Source organism: Phalacrocorax carbo, chromosome 2 (assembly GCF_963921805.1).
Source record: "Phalacrocorax carbo chromosome 2, bPhaCar2.1, whole genome shotgun sequence".
Classification (NCBI taxonomy): Eukaryota; Metazoa; Chordata; class Aves; order Suliformes; family Phalacrocoracidae; genus Phalacrocorax; species Phalacrocorax carbo.
Genome location: NC_087514.1, coordinates 149836266 through 149859885, shown reverse-complemented (window position 1 = coordinate 149859885; position 23620 = coordinate 149836266). Strand labels below are relative to the sequence as shown.

Sequence of the window (23620 nt, the reverse complement as noted above, 5' to 3'; positions counted from 1 at the left end):
TAAAGGGCTGGGCTGGGCTGGGCTGGGCTGGGCTCCGCCCCGCCCCGCCCCGCCCCATTACAGGCTACTCCCCGCGGCCCCAACGGTCGCCGCGCGAGAGTACCACCTTCCTGCCCTGCGCCCGCCCGTTGGCCGGTGACGCCACGGGGCGGGGCGCGACGCGACGCGACGCGACACGCGCCGGTTTGAATCGGCGCGGGGCGCTGGGGCCCGGGCGCGAGATGGGGACGGTGGAGCCGGCGGCCCGGGCGCGGCCCGAGGAAGGGGTCCCTGCCCCCACGGCTGCCGGCCCGAGGTGCATCGAGGTCCCCCGGCCGCCCTCCATCGAGGAGTTCACCATCGTGAAGCCCATCAGCCGCGGCGCCTTCGGGAAGGTGTACCTGGGCCGCAAGGCGGGGAGGCTGTACGCTGTGAAGGTGAGGGAGGGGCGGACCCGGGGCCCTCCCGCCCGCTGCCGCCCCCCGCCGCCCCCCGCTTTCCCTGAACCCCGGCGGGGAGAGGGACTTCTCACGCTCCTGGCCGCCCGGAGGCTTTGGTTAGGAGCACCTGATAACGGCCGCCGCTTTTAGAAGAACCTTAAATGTCGAGGAAACTACGCCAAAAGCCTTCCTGTTTCCTTCTTGCTTGTCAATGCCTGTTATGCTTGAACACATTCAGCTGTCGTGCCACTGGGGAGGGGTCTTCTCACAATTGTTCGTGCCTGAAAAGTCTGCCTCTGAGATGTATAAAGAGAACAAATCATAAAAATGATTTTTACTGAGCAAACATTTTAAAAAAACCCTTGCATTTCCTATGTTGATACAAAAAGGACCAAGAACTAGGCTTGTAAAAAATGTAAAAGCTTTACCGATGGTTTTCATGAGCTTGACTCTGCAATTAAAAGGATTATAACCAGCTGTGTAGCACATAAATAAAAGGAAATGTAAAAATAGTCATGCAAAATAGATGTTCCTCTTCAGAGCTATGTATATTACATTACTTATAAGTGTTTTGAGGTGAAAGCTTTTGTGTAAATCCTTTATCACATTGCAGTGAAATTTGTTGATTGTTCGCAGCTACAATGTTTAACACGTGCTTAATATTTGTACATTAAGGTCAACACTTGTTAAAAGTGTAGTTCGACACATTCTGTGTACGTCTTGGGAATTTTTGTATCAACTTTGATAATAGTGATGATAGCTGTGGGAAATAATTTTCTGCAGTTTAGGTACCGCATATAGAGTGGTTTAATTGCATTACTTTAGTATCTTATATGACTTTATTGAAGGTATTGTGACCAAAAACCTTTTGTGTAAATCCTTTATCCCTATTGCAGTGAGACTTATGGACTATCCAAGCTACTGAATATAATATATGCTAAATATTTTTGCAGTCAAGCTCAACACTTACATAGAAGGTATCAAAATACTCTTCTTCTGTCTTGCTATTTTTATGTTACCAAGTTCTGTTATTGAATGGTGGTGGTAACTGTAGGCTCAACTTTTTAGTTGTGTTGCATAGCGAATGGAGAAACTAAAGTTGCTTTAATATCACCATGCATATCTGGACCAAAGATGCTGAAGATGGGCAGACTTCCAATGTGTATGTAGTGTACCTGAATACCTATCAGCTGTGCTATTATTCATCTTCTAGTCAAGGTTAATACTGAGTGGGCATGAACACAGAGTGGAATGATTCAATACAGGAATTAGAGCCTAATCCACAGTTAAGCCTGCTATTTCTTCATTATGAGTTGCTTGCCTTTGAGGCTTCTTCACAAGGAAACAAATATTTGTTGGGTGACTTGATCGTAAATTTTAAATTAAGTAAGAACTTGCTTTCTCTGCAAAGTTAAGAATTAGAGGCTGGGATAGTTGCAGTCTTGCCCTTGAGGATACCAAGATGGGATGGCTTACTGCTGCACTCTATTTTCAGTCTTCAGGCCATGTATATCAGCCTCTGAAGCAATGGAAAGAAGGTCAGCAAGTGTATATCCAAGCATTGAATACTTGTTCCTGGTTCTGAGTTGTGGATAAGTGTGTGGATAAGAGGATTAACTCAGGACAGCTTAACTTTACATACAGCCTAAACACTCCTTTTCCAGTGTGTGCAATTGCTGTAAATATTGGTAGTGTGATTTCTATTCAGGACTGAATTAAAAGGAGAGCAATGAAGGGTTCTTTAATAACCTGTGACTTAAAATTCTGTCTATATATGAAGTTATAGCTCTGTTTTATATGTGTGTACATATATATGCAAGTTTGAAGTATAGAGATCATAGAAAATGGTTTGGGTTGGAAGGGACATTAAAGAACATCTAGTTCCAACCCCTCTGCTATGGGTACGGACACCTTCCACTTGACCAGGTTGCTCAAAGCTCAATGTGGCCTTGAACACATCCAGGGATGGGGCATCCACAGCTTTTTAATAAATGAATTGACTAAAGAACTGTGGGTTGAGCAAAGAAAATAATGTTTATCTAGTTGATTTTGTTTTGTTTTTCAGGTGATGAAAAAAGCAGACATGATCAACAAAAATATGGTTCACCAAGTCCAGGCAGAGAGGGATGCGTTGGCTCTCAGTAAAAGTCCTTTCATTGTGCACTTATACTACTCGCTTCAGTCGGCTAATAACATCTATTTAGTGAGTAAATAAGATTGTGGTGTTTCAGTAGTGTTGAAAATGGAGTGCAGAACTATATTCATGTCTAAACATTTTCATGGTAGTAAGTGGGTATTCCTTAGTCACTCTTACTTTCTTCTTTCTCATAATGGCTGAACAAGCGAAATATTTCTCTTCCCCGGTATCTTAGATCTTTACACCTGTGTTCCCTTTTTTTACAGGAGAGGCTTTTCTAATAGCTAATCTGTCTTAGGAATATGTAGAAATCTTAGGAAAAACAAAACAATATATAATTCTGTTCAAGGGGAATCCAAGTGACTGAAAGATACACTGTGGCTCACTTACAGGAAATCTGTTTTACTTGTTACCTGTGCTCAAAATTTATTATGGTAGTTGGCCTAGATGGCAAGAGGATACCTGAGTAGCAAAAGTAAGTGCTGTTCTATGTGGTGTACTGTGGATTGAATATGGTTTTATAAACTGCCTCCACATAAAGGTAGTATAGATTAAGACTGTCTACAAAGGGTATAGTGTAGTTGGTCTGGTTTGCTGTAAGTACACATGGGGAACAGTTTGATTAAATTTTGAGGTGAGGTTGCTATGCACTCCTACAGTGCGTTTGGAGTGTAAATGAAGACTTATTTTCCTGGAATCTCTGACTGCTGCGTGGAGTAGACGAGTTCAGGGTGAAGGATTTGAAAAGGAGATACTAGAGTAATTTATATGGAATAGTATTGTATATTGGAATCTAAGTATTGGTGAGATTTCTTGACCAAAACCCCATAAATTAATTCTTGTCACAGAAGAGTGAGTTTCTGAAACACTGCTGACTCTTCTTTTGTGTTGAATAGTACATGGGTCATAATGATATGTCATTTTGCGTAATTTTGGGGGGATGTGTGTATTTTTTTTAAACACTTTTTCGTGGCTTAAATACACGGGCGCTCTTACTGCATACATTTCTGGAAATTTGCACTTATTACACAAGGCTCAGGTCTGAATCTATTGTCTATAAACAGTTGCAAAATAAAATCAAGATACCTGTTCTATACAAATCAAAATATCAGTGGTCTCTGGCTTGAGGCCTTGAGTTTCACTGAAGTGCTTTGTGATTTATTTTCTATAATATAGAAATCTTTCAGAAGTTAATTAGAAAGCTGACTATTCTAGTTATTTGAGAGCTGACTACAGAAAGTTGGCTAGGCAAATAATATAAAATAAGTAAATGGTCTATTAAAATGTTTTATGTCCTCTGTCATCTGAAACTTTAATTATTTTATCCAAGTGAGGAGTATTATGTGGGAAATGAAGCTCGCAAAAGGAACCTTCTATTGGCTTCCGCTCTTTGAAATTTTATTTTCCTAGTGGTGAAAGTTAGTTTATATTTTACTTGCAAATTTGAAATATGTCTTAAAATATTAAATTTAAAACACTTGAATGGCAGGTGATGGAGTACCTTATTGGTGGAGATGTCAAATCTCTTCTCCATATTTATGGATATTTTGATGAAGAAATGGCTGTTAAGTATATTTCTGAAGCAGCATTGGCTCTTGACTATCTTCACAGGCATGGGATAATCCACAGGTAAAACCTACTGTTTTCTCTCCTTACAAATAAGTATTTGGTTATGTGTTTAAGTGAAAAATTAAAAACCCAGGCTATCAAATCACCATTTTATAGTAACAGCTACCTTATTTGCTAGAGCTTCTGGAAGCTCTTTCTGTGTGTACACTGCAGCAATGTCATGAAACAACACCCAAAATAAAATCTGTCCAAATATGTTAAGCAGACAAATGCATATTGCTTTCCCCTGCCTGCATGCCCTTCCCCCAGCCCAGCGGATATTAGCAGCTATGCTGCCTTCTAGGTCCCCTAGCCGTGTGGCTTTTAAATGACTAATGTTAGTTCAGGAACACTGGATACTGCAAGCTTGTAACTGTAGGAGAAAGGGACACTGACTACTCTAATGCATCTCCTGTAGGGAGAGTTCGTTGCTGCGTTCAGTAATGCTACAGAGAAAACTTCACTAGAGGTTTGCTTGTCATGTGTAGGAGCTATACATTAGTAGACATTGTGATGGTAGTACTTGGGAAGAAACTTAAACCTGCTGAAACACAAAATGTGCAACTCTTGTGACCTGCATGGTGGTTTTACAATGACAGAGACATTTGTATAACTTTCAGTGCTAGATATGTTTGTGTTACTGTATTCCTCCAATTGGAATCTTCTACTCACGAAGAGATGTTACTGAGGAACAGCTATAATCAATGTTTTGTACTGAGTGTTTCTGGTCAGTTAACTTTCTCAGTATTGCTCAGTTGTCTTTTTGCTGACTTCAACTGTATTCATTTCTTCAGGGATCTGAAGCCAGACAACATGCTCATTTCTAATCAGGGCCATATAAAGTTGACAGACTTTGGCCTTTCTAGAGTTACTCTGAACAGAGGTAAGAGTTGTCTCTATCCTTTTCATTGTATTAGAATATATTTTTGTGTCACATTCCCATATTCTTGAATGCTTTACCTCCTCGTAGAGGGCAGCTTTCAATTAAATAAGCCCAAATGTTGCACTAATATCTGATTTCTAGTAGGAAAGTACTGATAAGGTAAATGCTGGTAAAGGGTTTGCTCTATGCATTGCACCTTCAGAAGCCAAAAGATTTATTCTTTGAGACAAGGGTGTATGAAATATGATCTAGAGCCATTTTTCTTGAGGGGTATGGATTTCAAAGTTTTCTATGAAGTCCACTGAGAGAATTCAAAGGCTGAATGAATAATTCGGGCTTTTTCTTAGTGTTTTTTCTGGCTGTTTCTGTCCTTCAGTCATATTTCTCTGTCCCTGTGTATATTAATTTCCAGCTGTGCTGGTTTTGGCTGAGAAGGGGTTAATTCTCCTCACTGTGGGGGTCGGCTACCTTTCCAGCTTCCCGCGCTCTGCTGCGTGGCGGGGGGGGGGCTGGGAGGGGCAGGGCCATGGTGGGGGCGGCTGACCCCGACTGGCCAATGGCAGGTTCATTCCATACCATGTGACTCCATGAGGCGTATATTGAGGGGGGGCAGGTTGCGGCTCGGGAGCGGGTCGGCGGGCGGTGAGCGGCTGCGGCGCGTGCGGTTTGTTTCGGCGGTTCGTTCCCCCTCTCCCCTCCTTTCCCCCCTCCCCCGGGGCTTTGTGCCTCTTGTTGTTCTCCTTTACATTGCATTTCTACTGTTGTTTCTTTTAATTTTAATTATTAAACTGTTCTTGTCCCAACCCACGAGTGTTACCCTTCTGATTCTCTCCGCCACCTACTGGTGGGGGAGTGAGCGAGCGGCTGCGTGGGTCTGAGCTGCCGGCTAAACCACGACACCAGCCTGAACTGGGACTTTCCAGACATTAATGTGAGGGGCAGGGGGAGGTGGTGAGTCCCCACCAGAAGATTATAAATCAGTGATTTAGCATATGTGTATACTGTTTTCAAGTAGCAGCAAATATAGATGAATAGGCACAGGCAATAGGCTGCAGGCCTCAGGGTGAATGGCTGGTTCCTGAACCTCCAACCCCTTAGCCGTATCAGCCAAACTAATGCTGCACAGCACCAATTTAGGGCTTTTTGAGACAGCTGCTGGTGCGTACATCCTTTTTATATAGTTCAAGGAATGTAGGAATTCAGAGTTGCCTATGGAGTTTCTGATTCACGGTTTTAAGAGTATAGAGGAAACTCTTATCAGTATACTGTATTTTCTATAATATACTGCTTTAATTGTGAAGTTCTAAGGGGACAGATTATTATGTCTACCTGAACATGATATGTAAGCTATAAGCCTACTTACTCTAGTGAGCAAAAAATGGCATCTAAGGTTAGATTTTCTCCTATGAAAAATTTGTCTGTAGCCTTTTTGAGATGTCTTTGGGAGAGAAGGCAGTCTTTGAATCAAATTTAATATCTTAGCCCATGGGCCATAGGCTGGAATTGCTACCTAACAACCAAAGCTGGTATCGAGTTAGAAAACGTAACTCTTTCAACATAGTCTGTTGGAAAAGAAATTGGACTTTACAGTTTCTGTACTTATAAACTGTAATTTTATGATGGGTGTACAGGAAGAAACAGCTTGAGCTGAATCAGAATGTATGGGTATGTCTTCGCTTCTGTTTGGTGACTTCTTTTGTTTACTTGTTCAGTATGTGACCGAATTTTTTTTTTTCCCTCTTAATAAAACTTAAGTAAATGCCTGTAATTTTGCTTATTTAATAGCAAAAGGAAAACCTCATCTGCTGCTTTTTTTTCTGTCTGTAGAGATAAATATGATAGATATCCTTACTACACCATCAATGGCAAAGCCAAAACAAGACTACTCACGTACTCCAGGACAATTGTTGTCTCTCATCAGTTCTCTGGGTTTTGTAAGTCTGTCTTTGAAGTACTTAATTCCTTTAGTTTACTTACTATCTTAAATGTAATAATAGGAGTGATAAGGCTATTCTTGCACCTCTTCTGCCAGCTGGTAGAATGACTTATTATATGTTTCCAGTACCCTGAAGTTCCGAAGTGATTACCTTGAGGCCTATATTTTGAATTGCTAACTATCAGTTGTGCTTCAGAAGATTTGGTAAATGGGCATGGCTAAGCTCCAATGCAAACATAACAAAGAATGTGTGAAGTTACACTCTCAATCCTGGATGTTTTATTCCGGCTCCATAAACTTTTTAACTATGCTTCTTCCTGCCTGATAGTATAGTCCTGTTGGAATGAAAATGCCAGGGCGCAATTCAAGTGAATCATCTGACAGTCTGCATGGAGTGATTTCTCCCTTACCTATGGTTCAGAAGGAAAATACCCCTCTGTCAGCTAAATTATTCAAAACATGTGAGTATGCCAAGCCTTGTACTGTGTAATACTCTGGCTGTAAGGTTGTGCTCTTTTAATTTTATGTGAGTAGTTTGGACCTACTTGGTAAAAGTTGTGTGTACTTCAACCACTGTCTTGCTGCCTACCATTCCGCCGGTACTTAAGGTCTGACATGTTTTCACGTATGCTACTTATGTCATATTTTGATTTTTTTTTTTCAAATGCACAGCCACTGAATTCAAAACGTACCTTTAAGATTTACAGAAATAGTGTCAGTTCGTGGCATACTTTCATTGAAAATCATTTAATATAACAAGGTGTGCTTTCATTTAAACTATCTTATCTTGTTGCTTTCTCATGTCTAACCTGAAATGGTAAAGAAGGGTATTATGGTGCTTATGTTCACACTGCTTTTAAATTCTTGGAAGTCCGTACTTCCAAAAAAAAAAAAAAAAAAATTGACTATGCAGGAAAGATGAAAAGAGAAATTGTCATGCACAGCTTTCCATAACTTCCTTCAATGTGAAAGCTTGACATAGTGTGAAGCTGGCTAATATACATTGCCTTTTTGTATCAACATTTGAATTATTTTTTTTTTCCTCTCAAGATCTCGATACTTCTCAGTTACCTCCTGCGATGCCAGTGAGAAGTTTAACTCCTACTCTACTTCAGTCAAGAAAAAGGTTTGGTACCTCCAGTGCCAGTAGTCAGTCGCACACATACCTGTCAAGTATGGAATCAGAATGCTGCAGCAGCTCCAGGTGGGAGAAAGATGTAGAGGTCAGGACTGTTTCATCTTCCCACTATGAATGAAAATTAGCTTGTTTTTGTATGTGCACTTGTGACAGATCTCTTCTACTTACTTCCCCCAGTTATTTCAAGTGTAGAGAAGCCTTCCTACAGGAGAAGGGGCGCAGGGGTTGTAATCTTTGCTGAGTAGGAATTTTGGATCGAACTAGTATTATTTTCTCTTCAAATAGTAGTCCTGTGCAACATAACAGGAAAAGCAAATGCCATTTAGCCTGCAGCAAAGGAGTGAAAGAGAAGGCTTCTACTGGACAGCACTGGTTTAGCCCTATTCTTTGCAAAGTGGGCAATGCTGGGAGCACTGGCTTTTTGGAAGCCCACCATGTCCCTACAGCTTTATTAGCCTAGCGTGCAGACAAAAGCATTTCTTTAAAAGGCAGAACTTGGGCAAAATAATAAAATACACTTCAAACTTCTACTAGTTATTAAAAACCTGAAAAAAGTTTAAGGTTTATATTACTGAAGGATTTTTGTATCAACTAACCTAACACCAGTAATATGACACAAAATACTTTCTCCAATTTTAAACTGTTAATGAAATTCTGTACAAATGCAGACCTAAACGAAAACTCTGCTGTCCTATTTAGGCCCTTGCCATGATTCGTACTTAGATCACATACAAAAACAATTGTTTAAAACAGTTTATAATTCTTTATCTATCCATTTCCCATGGCCTTGTTTTTAGTATTGTGATACCAAAACAGTAGTAATACCAGACTTCCCTGTAGTCATCTTGGAAGTATAATATGCCACAGGGTAGTATGATGGCATTCTTTGGTTTGGGCTTTCTTGGAAACCGAGAACTGCTGTAGCTTAACTTCTTAACATAAAATCACAAATACAGCTGTAATTGCTATATGTCTTCATCTTCAGGCATTTAAAAATACTGCCTTTTCTATTGTATTCTAGCAAGCTTATTTTATGTTCTAGAACTAGAAACTAGTTTAGTTTTTGAATATTTTTGAATGTATTAAGTCACGTTTGTCACTGCTAGTGGTTATGAAGAATAAGTAATGCTTGCTAATTTGCAGATCTTTATGGAAGTGGAAATAAGGTATTTTAAAGGACACATTTCTGTAATGTCATAATCCTATTTTTGTTGATACTCAAAACTTAATGTGCTCATTTGCAGCAAGGAGAAGATGAACTATGTTCTACAACAGGCAAAACAATTAACAGTGGGTCAGCTCACCTTTCAAATGTAGACTTACTGAATAGCAAAGGTATTAAAGCCTTAAAGAAAAAAGAACTGGAGTCTGCTGTTTCTCCCATCAGCAGCAATGATTCTGGCAGCAGGCTGAAGTTGGGAAGTGAACATTCTGATATAACAGATACTCCTGTGACCACACTGGATGTGAAAGGCATAGTCAGAAAATGTCTTTCTGAAAACAAGATTTGGGAAGAAAAACTCTTCATAAATAAAAGAGATATGACTAATGAAATGGCAGAAACTTCCAATCAACTGCAGTCACTGTCAAGGCAAAATGAGCCTATCAAGTCTATCAAAGAGGAAGAAATCTTTGAAAAGCCAGGTGTAAAAAGAAGCTTTGAATTAGTTGACACTAGTCCTTGTCAGGAATTTAACTATGTTAAAAAAAGCAATGCAGAATATAAACGTGGCTGTCAGATCTTGGAATTTCCAGCAAGCAAAAGGACAGGTTTGACAACAGAAATTCAATCCTTAATGCTTTGTGATGATGGATGCCTACATGACACCTGCAAAAGCACAGAAGAAGTTAAGAGTTTTATTGGTAACCAGCAAACAATAGAAAAATCAGTTACGCAAATTGTGGCAAAAAATCTTATGTGTGATCTGGATGCAGACTATGAAAAGGATGATAAAAAGGAGTACATGAACTCAAGTTTTTTAGGCACTGATGATGAAAAACCTCTAGGAATCCTCAGTGCAGATTCTGACTTATCATTTCCTGAAATGTCTGTTACAGAAAGCCATTTAGAAAAGCAGCTTTTAGATTTGGACAAAAGTGTTAAAGACCTCTCCTTTGAGGAACCAAAACCAGAAGGCCTGGTAATAACACCATCAGAGTCCCAGGATTCTTCGCAAAACGGAGAGGAAGCACGTACTGTCCAGGACTGCAAGCTGTTATATCATGAAAAAGATAATGACCAGAAACACATGGAAGAAACTTACCTTGACACCGTGCCTTCTCCTTCAGAAAAGCTGATGGAAGCACTGAATATATTTAAAAAAAATGCTGTTGTCTTTCGAAGTTATAATAGTCCAATTAATATATCCAATGTGTCTGAGCCATGTAGCATGGCTTCCTTAGATATAATGGATCTCTCACCTGCTTGTAGTGGCTCTTACCCAACAGCTATTACTCCATTACAGAAAGGAAGACCATATAGGGTCTATCAGGTATGTGAGGAGACATGTAGAATATTTGTGCATGCTTTAGACATTAGTCATCTGAAATTATTTCAGTTGTTAATTTAGGGAAGATTCAAGTAGTTTCAGGTAGTCTGTCAGAGGGACCCTTGACAGGCTTTCACTTACTGCACTTGTATGGCCAAAGGTAGAATTTCTGTAAGAGCTTAGCAATAACTCTGTGTCCACTGGTTTGCCTCTGGTTCAACATGTATTGCCTGTCCACCTCTCTGAGAAATCCTTTGTTCTTACAGTGAACTGGTAAAGAAAGCCTGTGCTATTTTGTCTCATCCTGCTTTTAGTGCAGTGTGGTACTTCCTATGAGTAATTATAAGTTTCCTGATGTAATGGGAAGTCTTGGATTTTTTCCTTTTTTTTATCCTGCATCCCTCCTAAGATGGTCTGCAAATGCTGTTCAGCTAATAACTGCTGTTGTGCTTGCTACTTTCTTTTTTTTTAATCCTGGTAAAAGTGATGATGTAATGAGTACTGTCAAGTAACAATTACAAGACTATTACATGGATTGATAGACAGTAATAGCTGCTTGCAGATTATGAGGTTTTTGCTTTGACCTTTTTAATCCTCTGATAGTAAGTAAAAATCTTACTGTCCTAAAGTAAATTAGAGCCCCAATGTGGGGAAAAGTAAAAGTATACCTTTCAATCAGTATTCCCTGTTTCATTTCTGGCATAGCTTTACAAGTCATTCATCGGTAATTAGGTTCTAGTTGTAGGATTAAAAGGTTTCTGATAGAACTGGCAGTGTGTTGAATGATTTGGTGTACTAAAAGGGGACATTCAAAACAATCTGGAAGAAGCCTTTTTTTCTCATGTCTTTCTTTGAATTGCTAGCTTCTGTTTCATCTGTATAAAATTTTAATTGACTATGAAATTTAGCTTGCATTCAGCTGAAATGGAGTCAGAGTAACATGTACTTCATCTCCTGAGAAATAAATGACGGATGGCATTATATGTTTTGGTAACTTAAATTTGAACAGGAGGATACCTCTTTTTATATACTTTTGTGATTCTTTTTAAAATTACATCATTGTGATCTGTTTACCTGTTTTCTGTTTTAGTAGTGGATTCCGTAGCCTTTATGGCATAGAGATAATGAATTGATCTCTGGACTGAAGATGAAGTTGGAAACAAAATTATACCAGCTATATGGGAATTAAGGGTATTTTGAAAAATAAAGAATGAGGGTCTCTGCAAAATAATTTAGTCTCTCCAGGTCATAACAGGAAGTCTTTCATGGCAGTCAGACTACTGGATATGAGAATTTATTGATCTCTCTGCAAGCTGCATATTTTATCTTCAAATAGTGTTCTAAATTAGTTTCAGAAGGTTTGTGTAGCTGTAAACAGTCACTAAGTCTAACTTGAGCAGAACTTTGTCTGTCGGCATTATGCAGCCCATAGGATACAGGTTAAACAATAAAGGGCCCATTACATATTTTTTTGAGTACATCTGATATGCAATGTGTGAGAAAAGTCAGGATTCTCCTTTTTATTTTAGAGGTATTTGACATATGCTTTCTTTTCGTTGGCTAATATTAAGAACCTAGTGTTAAAATTGAAGGCTATTTTGACATTCTGTTTAGTAGGTTATCTTCAGATTGGGATTTGAAGAGAAGTTTAAGATTGGGGTTCGGTTGGTTTGGGGGGTTTTTTTGTTTGGTTTTTTTTTTGTGGGCTTTTTTTTGAGACATTACTTGGGGATTTGTCACTGGAGGAAGAACTTGGGGAAAATTATCCTAGAGGGTAGGCATCAATGAACTTTTTATTCTTTAAGATGGTTGAGATAAATGGAAGCACATTTCACACATAGATTTTCAGGATTTGTACATTTTGTGATATGTTCTTGACTTGAACTTAAGTATCAACTGTTATACCCATTACTAAGCCTGGAAATGGGAGTTTCTCAGCTGGTTTTGTTTGACGTGTGAAACCTTTGTTGCATCTTTTAAGACACCTCATCAGGGAGATGCTGGCACACCGTATAGGACTCCAAAGAGTGTAAGAAGAGGAGCTGCCCCAGTAGAAGGTGAACGCATCCTAGGGACCCCAGACTACCTGGCACCTGAGCTGCTTCTGACAAAGCCTCATGGTAAGACAAACAAACAAACCACAGGGTTCGTAAATACTTGGAAGGTGACATATTTATATTTCTAAATGCCTCTAGAGGTTTAAACCTTTAAAGTAACATGATAGTGAATTCTTTAAAAATACTTAGTGCTTAGCTTTTGCCAACATGGATGGCTGTGTTTGCTTCAGCAGCTCCTTCCATTTATTTTTTTTTTTTGCACATGACTGGAGGTTCTGACTGTCCAGCATAGTCTTGCCTGCTGCTAATAGTAATGTGCTTAGGTGGCCTGAGACTTGTATGTGGCTCAGGAATCACGAATTGGTCATCCTGAGTGTCCTTAAAGGTTCTTTGGGGTGGGGAGGGGGATCTTAGTGACATTTAAAATGAAAGGATTAAGCCTTCAATTATTCTTAGAATGTATTCCATTTTATGGATATTATGTGCATCGTTGCATTAAAATCAGTTATTGAGTTGAGTGACCTCATGAAACACTTGAGATTTCTGGCAGGATCTTCTATATAAGTGGACGGTAGTAGCCATCAAGTAATTCTTTGCAAAATACTTTAAGAAAATAAAATAGTGCAACTTCGAAATGCATAAATTTCTTTTGGGTCAAATCTTGAGCTCCACTGAGATCAACAAAAAGTCTGAAATATTTTCCTGCTAACTTGCAAGAACCATAAACAAAAAATAAATGCAGTGTGTCCCTGATACACTTGTATTTGTATTTACATTTTATTTCCATCTCAAAAGTATACTTTCATTTTGTAGAGCTAATAGTCTTAGGAAAGTATATGAGGTATGAGATCTTCCTTGAGAAATAGAGATTAGTAATCTGTGGAACAGCAAAATTTTGCTGTATGCAGCCAATATACATTAACTAAAACTGCATGAAGAGATCTAACAATGTAATGACTAAAATTATTAAACATATGTAGTTGTTGTTTTGCACTTCCATTTAGGAATCCTCGTTATTTGGAAGGCATTAAAACTGGATAATAGTTTGGAAATGTAATCAATGCTACTTAGACAACGTGAAACTTGGTTGTGAGGTGACTTCTTTCCAAGTTATCACTGAAGTCCTGAAAACACTCAATAATTGCAAAGGGTCTGGGTTTATGTCAGGGAATGACAGATCTCCCATTAACTTCAGTGAAGCCAGGGTTTTCTGGCTTTGGAACTCAAAATTTTCCCTCACTAAATATTTCTGGTGTTGTTATGTTGTAAATGTAGTTATAATCCTAAACTATAATCATGTTACAAAATTTTTATTTCTGTTTCTAAATTAAATTTAACATTGCCATCTTTATTGTTGAGTTACTAGCTTAAGAAAAAAACTCTGCATTTCTATGCCTTTAGAGAATCATACTTGATATTTGATGTTTGTATTTGTTAGGTTTTTTGCAATAACTGTATTGTTCTTGCTTCATTGTCTTTTCATATGCAGGGACTCTGATCTTTGGTGAGTGTGCTATATACTGTGCAGAAATGGAGTGTTCAGCATAACTGTGAACAGTCAAAGTATAACTAGGTCACAATTTCCAAGAAAATTGTTTGGGTGAACAATGTTTCTGTGTAGAAAGATATGTCCAATATGCACTCCGCATAAGAACAGTGATAATTCCACAAAAGATTCAGGAAACATCAGTATCACTGTGACTAAGCTATCAGAAATCACACTTAAGCCTATACTTCAGGAGTAAAATCACATTCTTAAAGACATTGTGTAACGCGAAATAAATCAGACACACTTCTCACTGCCTCCTTCCACTTTATGCGATCAGTCTGAATTACTTTGTGTATGGGTGAAAAAGGCTCAGATGCTCAAGACCTGGTATTTCTGTTTCTTGCTGCAAGTATTGACAAGATGTGATTTAGCAGGTTATGGTAGGAGCTAATCTAATCTTTAGTTAACCCTCACATGGGAAAAATTGCTGCTGAAACCTGTGTTACTACATTGTTCAGAGTTGTGATCTTAGTAGACTTTGACTGAAGCTGGGAATATTTTACCTGACATCCAAGTACCTCTAAGAACAGTGGATGTGATCTCACTGCTTTGATATGCCTGGCTTGGTGGGGCACTCCTAGGGCTGTTAAAAGCTGCTAAAGTGCATTAGACTACTGGTTATATGTTTCAGTTTTCAGCATTTCCGTACTTAGTCAAAAGTCCTTTTGAAATGGCTCAAAACATTTGTTGGAGGTGTTTTCATTTTTTATATGCCAAGAAAAACTACACTTATTCTTTCAAGGATTTTTTTTTGCAGGAAGCGTGGCATCTATTCTTTATACAGTGGAGTGGGCATGGCTTAAAGATGTGGAAAGCTTAGAATGCATGCAGTGGTGTCTGGGATTGCTTTGCCTGCTTTAAAAAAAGTAGGTTAATGAGATGGGTTTGGCAAAAAACCCTGGAATGCAGAAAACCAAAAATTATTTAATAACAAGGGAGAGAGCTAGCGACTATGCATCGCCCTAATCAACTTCAGTGTAATGGAAAGTAATTCCAACTTCTTGTGTGCTGGCTCATTCTCTACGCTATCATCAATATTTTGACATAAATTTAGACAAATATAAATTAAGTTCTATAGTTTGAATTCTTGGGGTCTTCTCAAAGAACTGAGAGAAAGGTAGGGGTTGAAACATGGAGCATTCATCCAGGCTTTAGAGTAGTTGTTAAAGACAACTCTTTCTTATCACAAAACAGTCTCTTGGAGAAGTTGGCTCCTGGATTCTCTGTGACGGGGGTCAATAATTAAATTGTTCTTAAGAGCCCCCTTGCTTTTATCGGTAAACCCTGGTATTATCTATGATGCACTAAGGAGCAGACTGCCTTTAAAAAGCCCTTGAATATATTTTTAATCTTATGCATGATTATTAAGTACAACTTATTTTGTCTCCTTCATTTCCAAGAAATTTTGCAGGATTTAAACTCTTCAATTTCTGCCATGGCTGATATTCAAATCTTTGCAAATATCATTAAACCTTTGTGTTAGTATAATGACCTGGATTTCTCTTATCAGGTTCTGCTGTAGACTGGTGGGCCCTTGGAGTTTGTCTGTTTGAGTTTCTAACTGGAATTCCACCTTTTAATGATGAAACACCAACACAAGTCTTCCAAAATATTTTGAAAAGAGGTAATCTGTTTCAGTAATTGGGGCAAATATGTATTTCCAACATTTCTTATATGGTTTGAGTTACCAACTCATCTGCATCTTTGCCTGTAGATATTCCCTGGCCTGAGGGTGAAGAAAAGCTGTCTGATAATGCCCAGAATGCAATAGATATTCTTCTAACAGTTGACAGTACTAAGAGAGCTGGACTGAAGGGTTAGTATTAAAATTCTCACGTGTTCTTTGCAACTATTTAAAATTTTCAAAATGGCGATGTCCACCTCCTGAAGCTCAGACTAATAAACTTTAATGCCTATTTATGTTCCATGTAGAGTGCTAGAACACTTAAGTAGTTGTGGTATTTTCTTTATTTCTTGTGGGATTTTGCCCTTTTGAATTAAGAAAATTTTTTGTGGGGGGAGTAATGGTTTTCTTATTGAACTTTTGTTTTGCTTTAATGCTGTTTTGCTATGGAGTTCTAGTGTTTGACATCTTACGTACCAAAGTTCACTCTTATCTCAGTAACAGGTATTTGGGGTTTTGACCTAACTGAATTTAGGAACCTTGATTAAAAGCCTATGGTTTGGGAGAGAAGCCTTGTACAAAAGTTAATTCAAATGAGCTTTTTCTTAGGAATCAGCCTGTCCTTACTGAATGTGTAGTGGAACTTGGAGCTAGAAAATATATACTGTACAAAATCTATATAGTATATTTTTCCTTGTGGGACTTCAAACATTTGCTGTCGTAACAGCAAGTATAGTTGAATTAAAAAAAATTGATAACATGAAGGAATCTTAGAGTGAGATGTTTTGGAAAAAGAGGACAAAATCTCATGAGAACTGCCCAAAAAATCACTAGAGAAGGAAATTATTATGTAAATGTTACTCATAAAGAGACTAAAGGCTAGAAATTGAAACCAGGCCAATTCAAGTGAGAGGAGGCACACAGTTATAAAATGAAGATCATGACATCAACAGGGAATTCTGTGGCTCTTTAATGTCTCTGAAAAAACATGATGCCTTAATTTGAAAGTGTTTTAGTTAAACACCAAGTTATTGTCTCTATTCCTTGATGATAGGGTGAAATCTGAAGCCTGTTATGCATAGAAATTTAAACTAGGTGACATAATGATTTCTTCCAATCTAAAGTTATTGGAAATTCATTCTTTGTCAGGACCTTTAACTGTATCTGATCTCTTTATCCAATTTATAGGCCACTGAAGTGAAGTTGGATAAATAGCTTTCAGGACAGTCATTAAGTTTTCTTCATTGTAATTGAGTTTCCATCACTGTCATCTTCTCCTGCCTCCCCACGGCACATCCTCTCCCTCTGTTTCTCCAGTGTGAAGCCTAACTTACCAAGAAATCCCAGTTATGTCATGTCCTGGTGCTGTGCTTCCAGGAGTTCAGCCTTTCCAGATAAGAGATGCTTTAAAGCAGCATTTGGCAGAGAACACTTCTATCCAAAGTTTGGGTTTGGTTTTCCCTCCCTTCAAAGACATGGGCAGGAGCTGACTGCCAGCCATGGTGCACGTCAGTGGAGAAGGCAGTGAAGTCTGCTGCCCTTTTCAGCAGAAGAGAGCTCTGAGTGCGTGAGAACTTTAAGAGCAGAACGACATACAGTTCTGAGATAGTGGGTCTGTGCCAGTGTCCTGCCACAGGTGTTGGTTGCTGAAGCTATTGGAAGGGGTTAGAAGCCTAACCCTCTGATTTATTGCCTTTTATCTAAAATAAACTTTAATATTGTTATAATATTTGATTGGGAAATGTAGAAATAATAAGTGTCTTACTGTCTATCAGCTAAAAGCCTGGGGTATGTGCTTAGAATTAAAATTTGTAGTGAGTGTTTGTCTTGGTCAAACTTTGACCTCTTTCTAAATGGGACTTTTTTTTTCCCCTCCCTGACTTATTTTTTCTATTTGCTTTTGATTTTTGTGGTGCAGTTGATAAAAACATGGGTTTGTATCCCACCTGGCTGAAAAGGTGCTTTCTTGGATTGAACTGAAGTCGCAAAGTCACTTTCACCAGGGAATGGCTGTTTCCAGCTTATGCAAAAGACACCAGATCCCACGTGCCACGAAGTCGCCTCCTGGTCAGGAAGGACAGGGCAGGGGAGTTCTCCTGGAGTCAGAAAGTCTTGCAGCTTAGTTAGTTATCCTACCGTCAGGCTGGGAAAGAAGAATCTGGTGATCAGTGGTAACTTCACTATGAAGGTGTCTAGGCTTCTGTGTCTGGTGGTAGGCCACAGGGGGCTCTACAAAGCAGAGGAGGACTGCTCCATGAGCTAGCAAAGGGCAGGTGGCCTGGAGTGGAGGAGCATGGGAGTGATTTCCACATTTTGGCAAAATTAGAAACAGACTTTGAAGTGATGCTTAAAATTTCTGTGGTGGCCTATCATTGGAAATGCCCCTAGGGCACCTCTGAGCCACTATGTGCACATAGCTTCTTCTCCCACAGGCTGTCCCTCTCCAGAGGGTTAGTTGGCATGACAATAGTAATCAAAACCCCGTTACAATTTGCATTTTTGTGAATTTTTCAGAACAGCAAAATAGAGTGAATCTGCTGACAGCTATGCATCAAAGAACAAAGCAACTATGGGGCTTTGACAAAAGGAAGTTTATAATGCTTATATGAACTTCTGTTTCAGAATTGAAACTTCACCGCCTCTTCCATGGTGTGGACTGGGATAATCTACAGAATCAAACTATGCCGTTTATACCTCAGCCGGATGATGAAACTGATACCTCTTACTTTGAAGCGAGGAATAATGCTCAGCACCTGACTGTGTCTGGATTTAGCTTATAGCATCAAGATAAATGAACTTTCTCCATGTTTTTGCACACTTACAGGTTGTCCTATAACACTAGTTCATTCTTAATGAAGTTTTCTTGCCAAATTTAGCGTGCATTTTAAGTTAACAGTCTGTTTTTATTATTGTATCCTTTTTTCTAAAGTGAAACTACTCTATGAAACTTAGCTGGTGCCAAGTCCCTTCACGCTACCTTTTTATCTCTTACTGGCCTTACTAAAAGGCCAGAGCATCATATTTCTTGGAGCTAATAACACTTGGCAATGATGGGGCTTTTCTTAATAGCAATGAGTAACTCCTGTTAGGAGGTGTGAAGTTATTTCCTGGTTAAACGTAATAGGGAAAGGACATAAATGCATGTGACTTGTATCTAATCATAACTTAGCTATTGGTGGTCCAGTGTGATGGCAGTCTTGTTTGGGAGGAGTCCTTTCTGAGCAGTTTGAATATAGATCCCCTGGGCAAAACTGATGTTTTTATTTGAGGTGGAAAATTGAAATCTTAATGCAGCACTGAAATGTCTTACTTCTGTTAATCTATCCCAAGAAGGGTTAAAAGACTCAGTGTTGTTCAGGGGTAACTCAGCTAGATGTGACATGTGTGATTGATGGTAGTTCCACTGGTTATTATCCTATCCTTTCCTAGACAAATAGGGTAGGGAAAGGATACTTGGGGCAAGTCTGTTTAAATTGTTTCATTGTAACTACTTACGCTGTAGGAAGATGGACTGAACAGCACACGTTTTAGCAATTACTGGTTTTAAATAGAAAATGCTGCATAAGTGTTTGTGCTCACTTGTGTCAGATGATAGAAAACAAAAACCACCCGAATGATAGCTAACAAGTGAAGTATTATTTATACTGAAGCTGCTATATATTAAAGACTATGATGTATAGCAAATCGTAACAGACTGTTCTGTAAACTTACAACCAGATCTTAGATTTTACAAGAACTTAAGCTACAAGTGTATATTCAGTATTACAAATCCTAATTAGGGGGAAAATATGTTTAAATCTATTTTCATATGCAACACAAAACTTGCATCTGCTAGGTTTTAGAGGTTTGTAGGTAATTCTGTTTATCTTCAATGTTTTTCTTGCATAGGTATCTTTCTCAGCTGACTTACTGAAGATTTTTATTTTTCAAGTTTGTACTTGCTAGATAAAGATCAGTCATGCTAGATGGTGGTGCCAGTCAGTGGCCATGTGCCAGAAGTGCTAGCAAGCATTTTGCTAGCGATTTTGGCCAAGTGGCTTTTGAATCTCCTGAACTGACCCTTCTTGTGGGGGGAGTGAGTTGTCCCTTCATTGTCCTGATTCCTGGAAGACAAAATTTATTGATGGAATTCTGAGCAGTGTCTGCTAGGCTTCCTGCTGTCCCTGCAGGTAGCTTGGAAAGGAATGAGAATGGTGGAGAAACATGTTTCCTAGGACCAAAAAAGAGCTAATTCTTAACAGCTCAGAATGGCAAATCCCAGCTGGAGGTGTGATAGCTCAAACCTGGTAAAACAGAATCTTGGCAAGCTGCAAAACATACAGTGGCTCTTGCTCCCTTTGCTTCAGTTCTGAAACTTCAGTTTCAGAAAACTTCCAAATTGTTGAATCTTACTGAAATTAATGCTACATTAAAAAGCTGCAAGCAATCAAATATAATACATTACTGAAGCAGTATCTGTAGGCAGCGTTCTCTGAATATAAGTTCTTCAGCATTTTTCCTGTGTATAGTTAAAAAATATAAACTGTGGGAGGAGGAGTACCTTAATTTAAGTAATCGCTGGTATTTTATGCAATTTATTCTTCCATTTCTAGTAATTTAGTTTAAGAAAACTAGTCTTACAAGAATGAATCTCTCTCACATAGAGGAAAATACTCTAAAAATGTGTTTGGAAATAACGTGAACTGAACACCACAACAGCTGTGTCTTCAGTCCTTTACAAATGGTTACAACCTGTTCCCATTTTGCAGGATAATACATTCCCTTCAAGGCAGAAAAAGTTAGTGGTATGATATTTTAAAGGTAACCTCTAACCCCTTCATATAATTCTTAATCAGTGCAAGGGTCAAGTATGCTTCTATCTATAACTTTTCTTGACCAATTGCAATGAACTACAGAACTGCGTAGAAGTCTTGTAGGTAATCTAATGCTAGTGCATATGGAGCTGGAGATGATAGGACATCAAAACATTGGGCATAGAGAATCTTGTTAACTTACTGTTTTGTTCTTATAAAAGCCTCAAACCTTCTTTTAAAAACCTTATTAAAAAAGCAAATTGTGGTGGTTCTACCATAGTTTTATAATGTAAGAGGAAAACATAAATTCTGTAGAACAATAAATAGGCAAATGGGAACGTTTAATGTGAGCAGTTGGCACTACACGGCTGTCCAGAACCATGAAATTCTGCGCAGTTAGCACTGCAGCCTTGCAATTCCCCATTCTCTTCAATACCTTGCATTTATCCTGATCATAGCAAACATGGAGCTGAATTTAACAAATTGATTGTTGGGGTTTGTGGTGTGGTTTTGTTCGCTGTGGGGTCTGGGTTTTTTTGTGTGTGGTGTGTATGTTTGCTTGTTTAAAAGGTGAATCCTAGCTTTATTATTCAATATGAAATTCATTGTCAACTCTTAGTCCCACTGTTTTTGCCCCACTTGTTGCTTGACTTTAAAAGCAGGAAAAGCTATAATGTAGTAGCTGAAAGAGATTTAAAGTTTCTTCTCATTAGTAATCAACTACAAATATTTGTGTAAGCTGGCAAAGGTCTCTGGTTCTTGGAAGCTGTGGAATACCACTTGGCAGGTACTCTAGCTGTTATATAGTGTTTCTTGAAGCCCTAAACTTTATGTGCATAACCTATATATAAACTCTGTAGCTTCCAGGTTATCTTGGGAGACAGTTTGTCTGCTACTGGCTGGACATAAGTGTGCTCAAAACTGTGGAGACCAGTAAGTGTCAGTTTCTTGTACAGAAATAGCAATCTTGGACAAGCGTCACCTCCATTAACTTGTGCTTAGGCTCACCTATACACTGTGCAAAGGCTGGAGGCCAAGATACTGAATTGCTGCTACCCGTTCTTGAATTGGCAGGTTCTGGTTTCAGCGTGATCAGTTTACCTATGGTTACTCTTACAGTAAAATGCCTTCCCTTCCTCTCTACTGTGTTCTCAAAAAATACTTTGCACATGTTTGTGTAAATATAAAATAAAGTATTGTGGTCTTGCTGTTGCTGGCATCTGCTTTTTTGTCTTTAAACTATCTTATACTTTTGACCTTGCTGGGGCCTGGGAGGTGGATTTTTACACAAAGAAACCCTGACTGTTTCCCACTACTCCAGCAAAGACAGTAAGCAGGGAAATACCTAATGCTTTCTAATACAGGTGTGCAGGCCCTTCAGTTCCTAACCTGCAACCTTTATTACAAGCTACATTTGTATATTTAATGGCAGGAGTGCAGAGGGTCCTGTGATGATCTGTAACCCCTGCTGGGAGTCTGCTCCTCTGGGAACTAGAATGAGTTGAAGAGAGGCAGCAGCTCTGCCTCCATCAGCACTGTGTGTGCTACCCTAGGACCAGAGCAGGAGCCAAGCAGGGGCCCTGCGGATGGAAGGCTTGCCCCCCCATTATGCTCTGTTCCCAGATTGAGACAGATTCTGTTAATGTGCTTCACTGATGAGATGCCAGGCAGTTAATGTATAGAACAATTTTAAGTTTTCCACTGTCCTTAAGCAAGTCACTTTAACCTATATAGTAAGCCCAATCCATAGTAAGACAGAACTTTGTACAGCAAGATATGTGAGATTGGGGGAAAGGGGACAGGACCTGTTTGGTGTTCCAGCAGTCTGTGGCAAGGTCAAAGGTGGTGGTGGGGTCTCAGACCAGCTGAGAGAGAATTCCACTGGGTTACTCCCATTTTTCAATTTTGTAGCTGGTGTGAAGCCCCTAGTCCCCATGTATCTTTGTACCCAGAGTCTGAATTGCCACATCACACCCTGCAATGACTCTCAGAGCTGAACAGGGCTGTTTGTGTAGATAAATGCAGGGCAAGGAGGGAGGAAGGCCATTTTGTTCAGTGAAAATGTTCATGCTTCTGTAATTTAAAGGAGCCATACAACTAAACCCTCAACCACAACTTGTGTTTGTGATTAGTGTTTAGTTGCAAGTGGGTGACAGCTTCTTGAGTCAGTTTAAATACTTCCCTCAGGGTGTTTTGTTAGAAGCCATGTAGGCTCTTGAGATAAGTTTAGGCCTAATTTTCTGGCAGCTCATGAGCAGTATAGGGAGGGGAAGAGGCATGTTATTGGTGCTTGCACAGCTGGGCTGTGGGCTAAGCAAGGGGCAACCACCAAGTCTTTGCCTAATTCCACCCCTCACCTCAGCCTCATCATGGTGTTCCCCTCTTCAGCAGACCCCTGACATCCATCCAGTCCAGGGTTGGTCCCACACACTTATACCTGGCTTGGTTCTTGGTTCCCTCAACTGAACACTTATTAGCAGGTGGAATGTCTTCCATCAGGTTTCATCTGCTTTTTAGACAAAGTTTGATTCACTGCAGGAAGCTAGCTAGACATTTGCTTCAAAAGTGCAATTTTGAGCTGGGTCTAGATGTTCCCAGTGCTATGCAGCACCTTTCTGACTGCCAGCCCTCCTGGGGAGAGCACCCAGCATATCCCAGTTCTGAACTCCAATCATCTGCTTAGGCCTCTTTCTCCAAGTTAAAGCTGTGTCTCTTTGTACCTGGGCAAATTACAAACAAAACAAAAAAACAACCCACCATTTTTCTTTACCGTTAAGATGAAATACCAGCTAACTAGAAATCTGTTCAAGTTAGGGTGAGTTTGAGATACCCCTAGCAGCTGAGGCCCAGTAATGAGTTACAAGTAAATGGTTTTAAAAGTGATGTTTTGTATTACAAGGTCAAGATTGAGACTCCTCCTTCAAAATGGAGCCAGCAGGCTCTTCTGTATGGCCAAAGCATCCACTCTACAGCAGTTACTAAACATT

The 23620-nt window shown here is 39.4% G+C and overlaps 1 protein-coding gene across 1 annotated transcript; it reads left to right on the top strand.

Moving 5' to 3' along the window:
- The first annotated feature begins 143 nt into the window (after nt 1-143).
- Nucleotides 144-21850, top strand: MASTL (microtubule associated serine/threonine kinase like). The gene is made up of 12 exons (XM_064444851.1): nt 144-416; nt 2485-2622; nt 4046-4185; nt 4959-5047; nt 6875-6981; nt 7312-7444; nt 8034-8206; nt 9366-10613; nt 12592-12730; nt 15727-15840; nt 15931-16032; nt 18463-21850. Exons 1-12 carry the CDS (start codon nt 222-224, stop codon nt 18618-18620), a joined length of 2736 nt encoding a protein of 911 aa, XP_064300921.1. The 5' UTR covers nt 144-221; the 3' UTR covers nt 18621-21850.
- The last annotated feature ends 1770 nt before the right edge of the window (nt 21851-23620 follow it).

Excerpts from the sequence above, each read along its gene's own strand:
- MASTL (XM_064444851.1), top strand. The coding sequence starts at position 222 with ATGGGGACGGTGGAGCCGGCGGCCCGGGCGCGGCCCGAGGAAGGGGTC. Across the intron at positions 7,445-8,033 it reads AGCTAAATTATTCAAAACAT|ATCTCGATACTTCTCAGTTA; the intron begins GTGAGTATGCCA and ends TTTCCTCTCAAG. Across the intron at positions 8,207-9,365 it reads GGTGGGAGAAAGATGTAGAG|CAAGGAGAAGATGAACTATG; the intron begins GTCAGGACTGTT and ends GCTCATTTGCAG.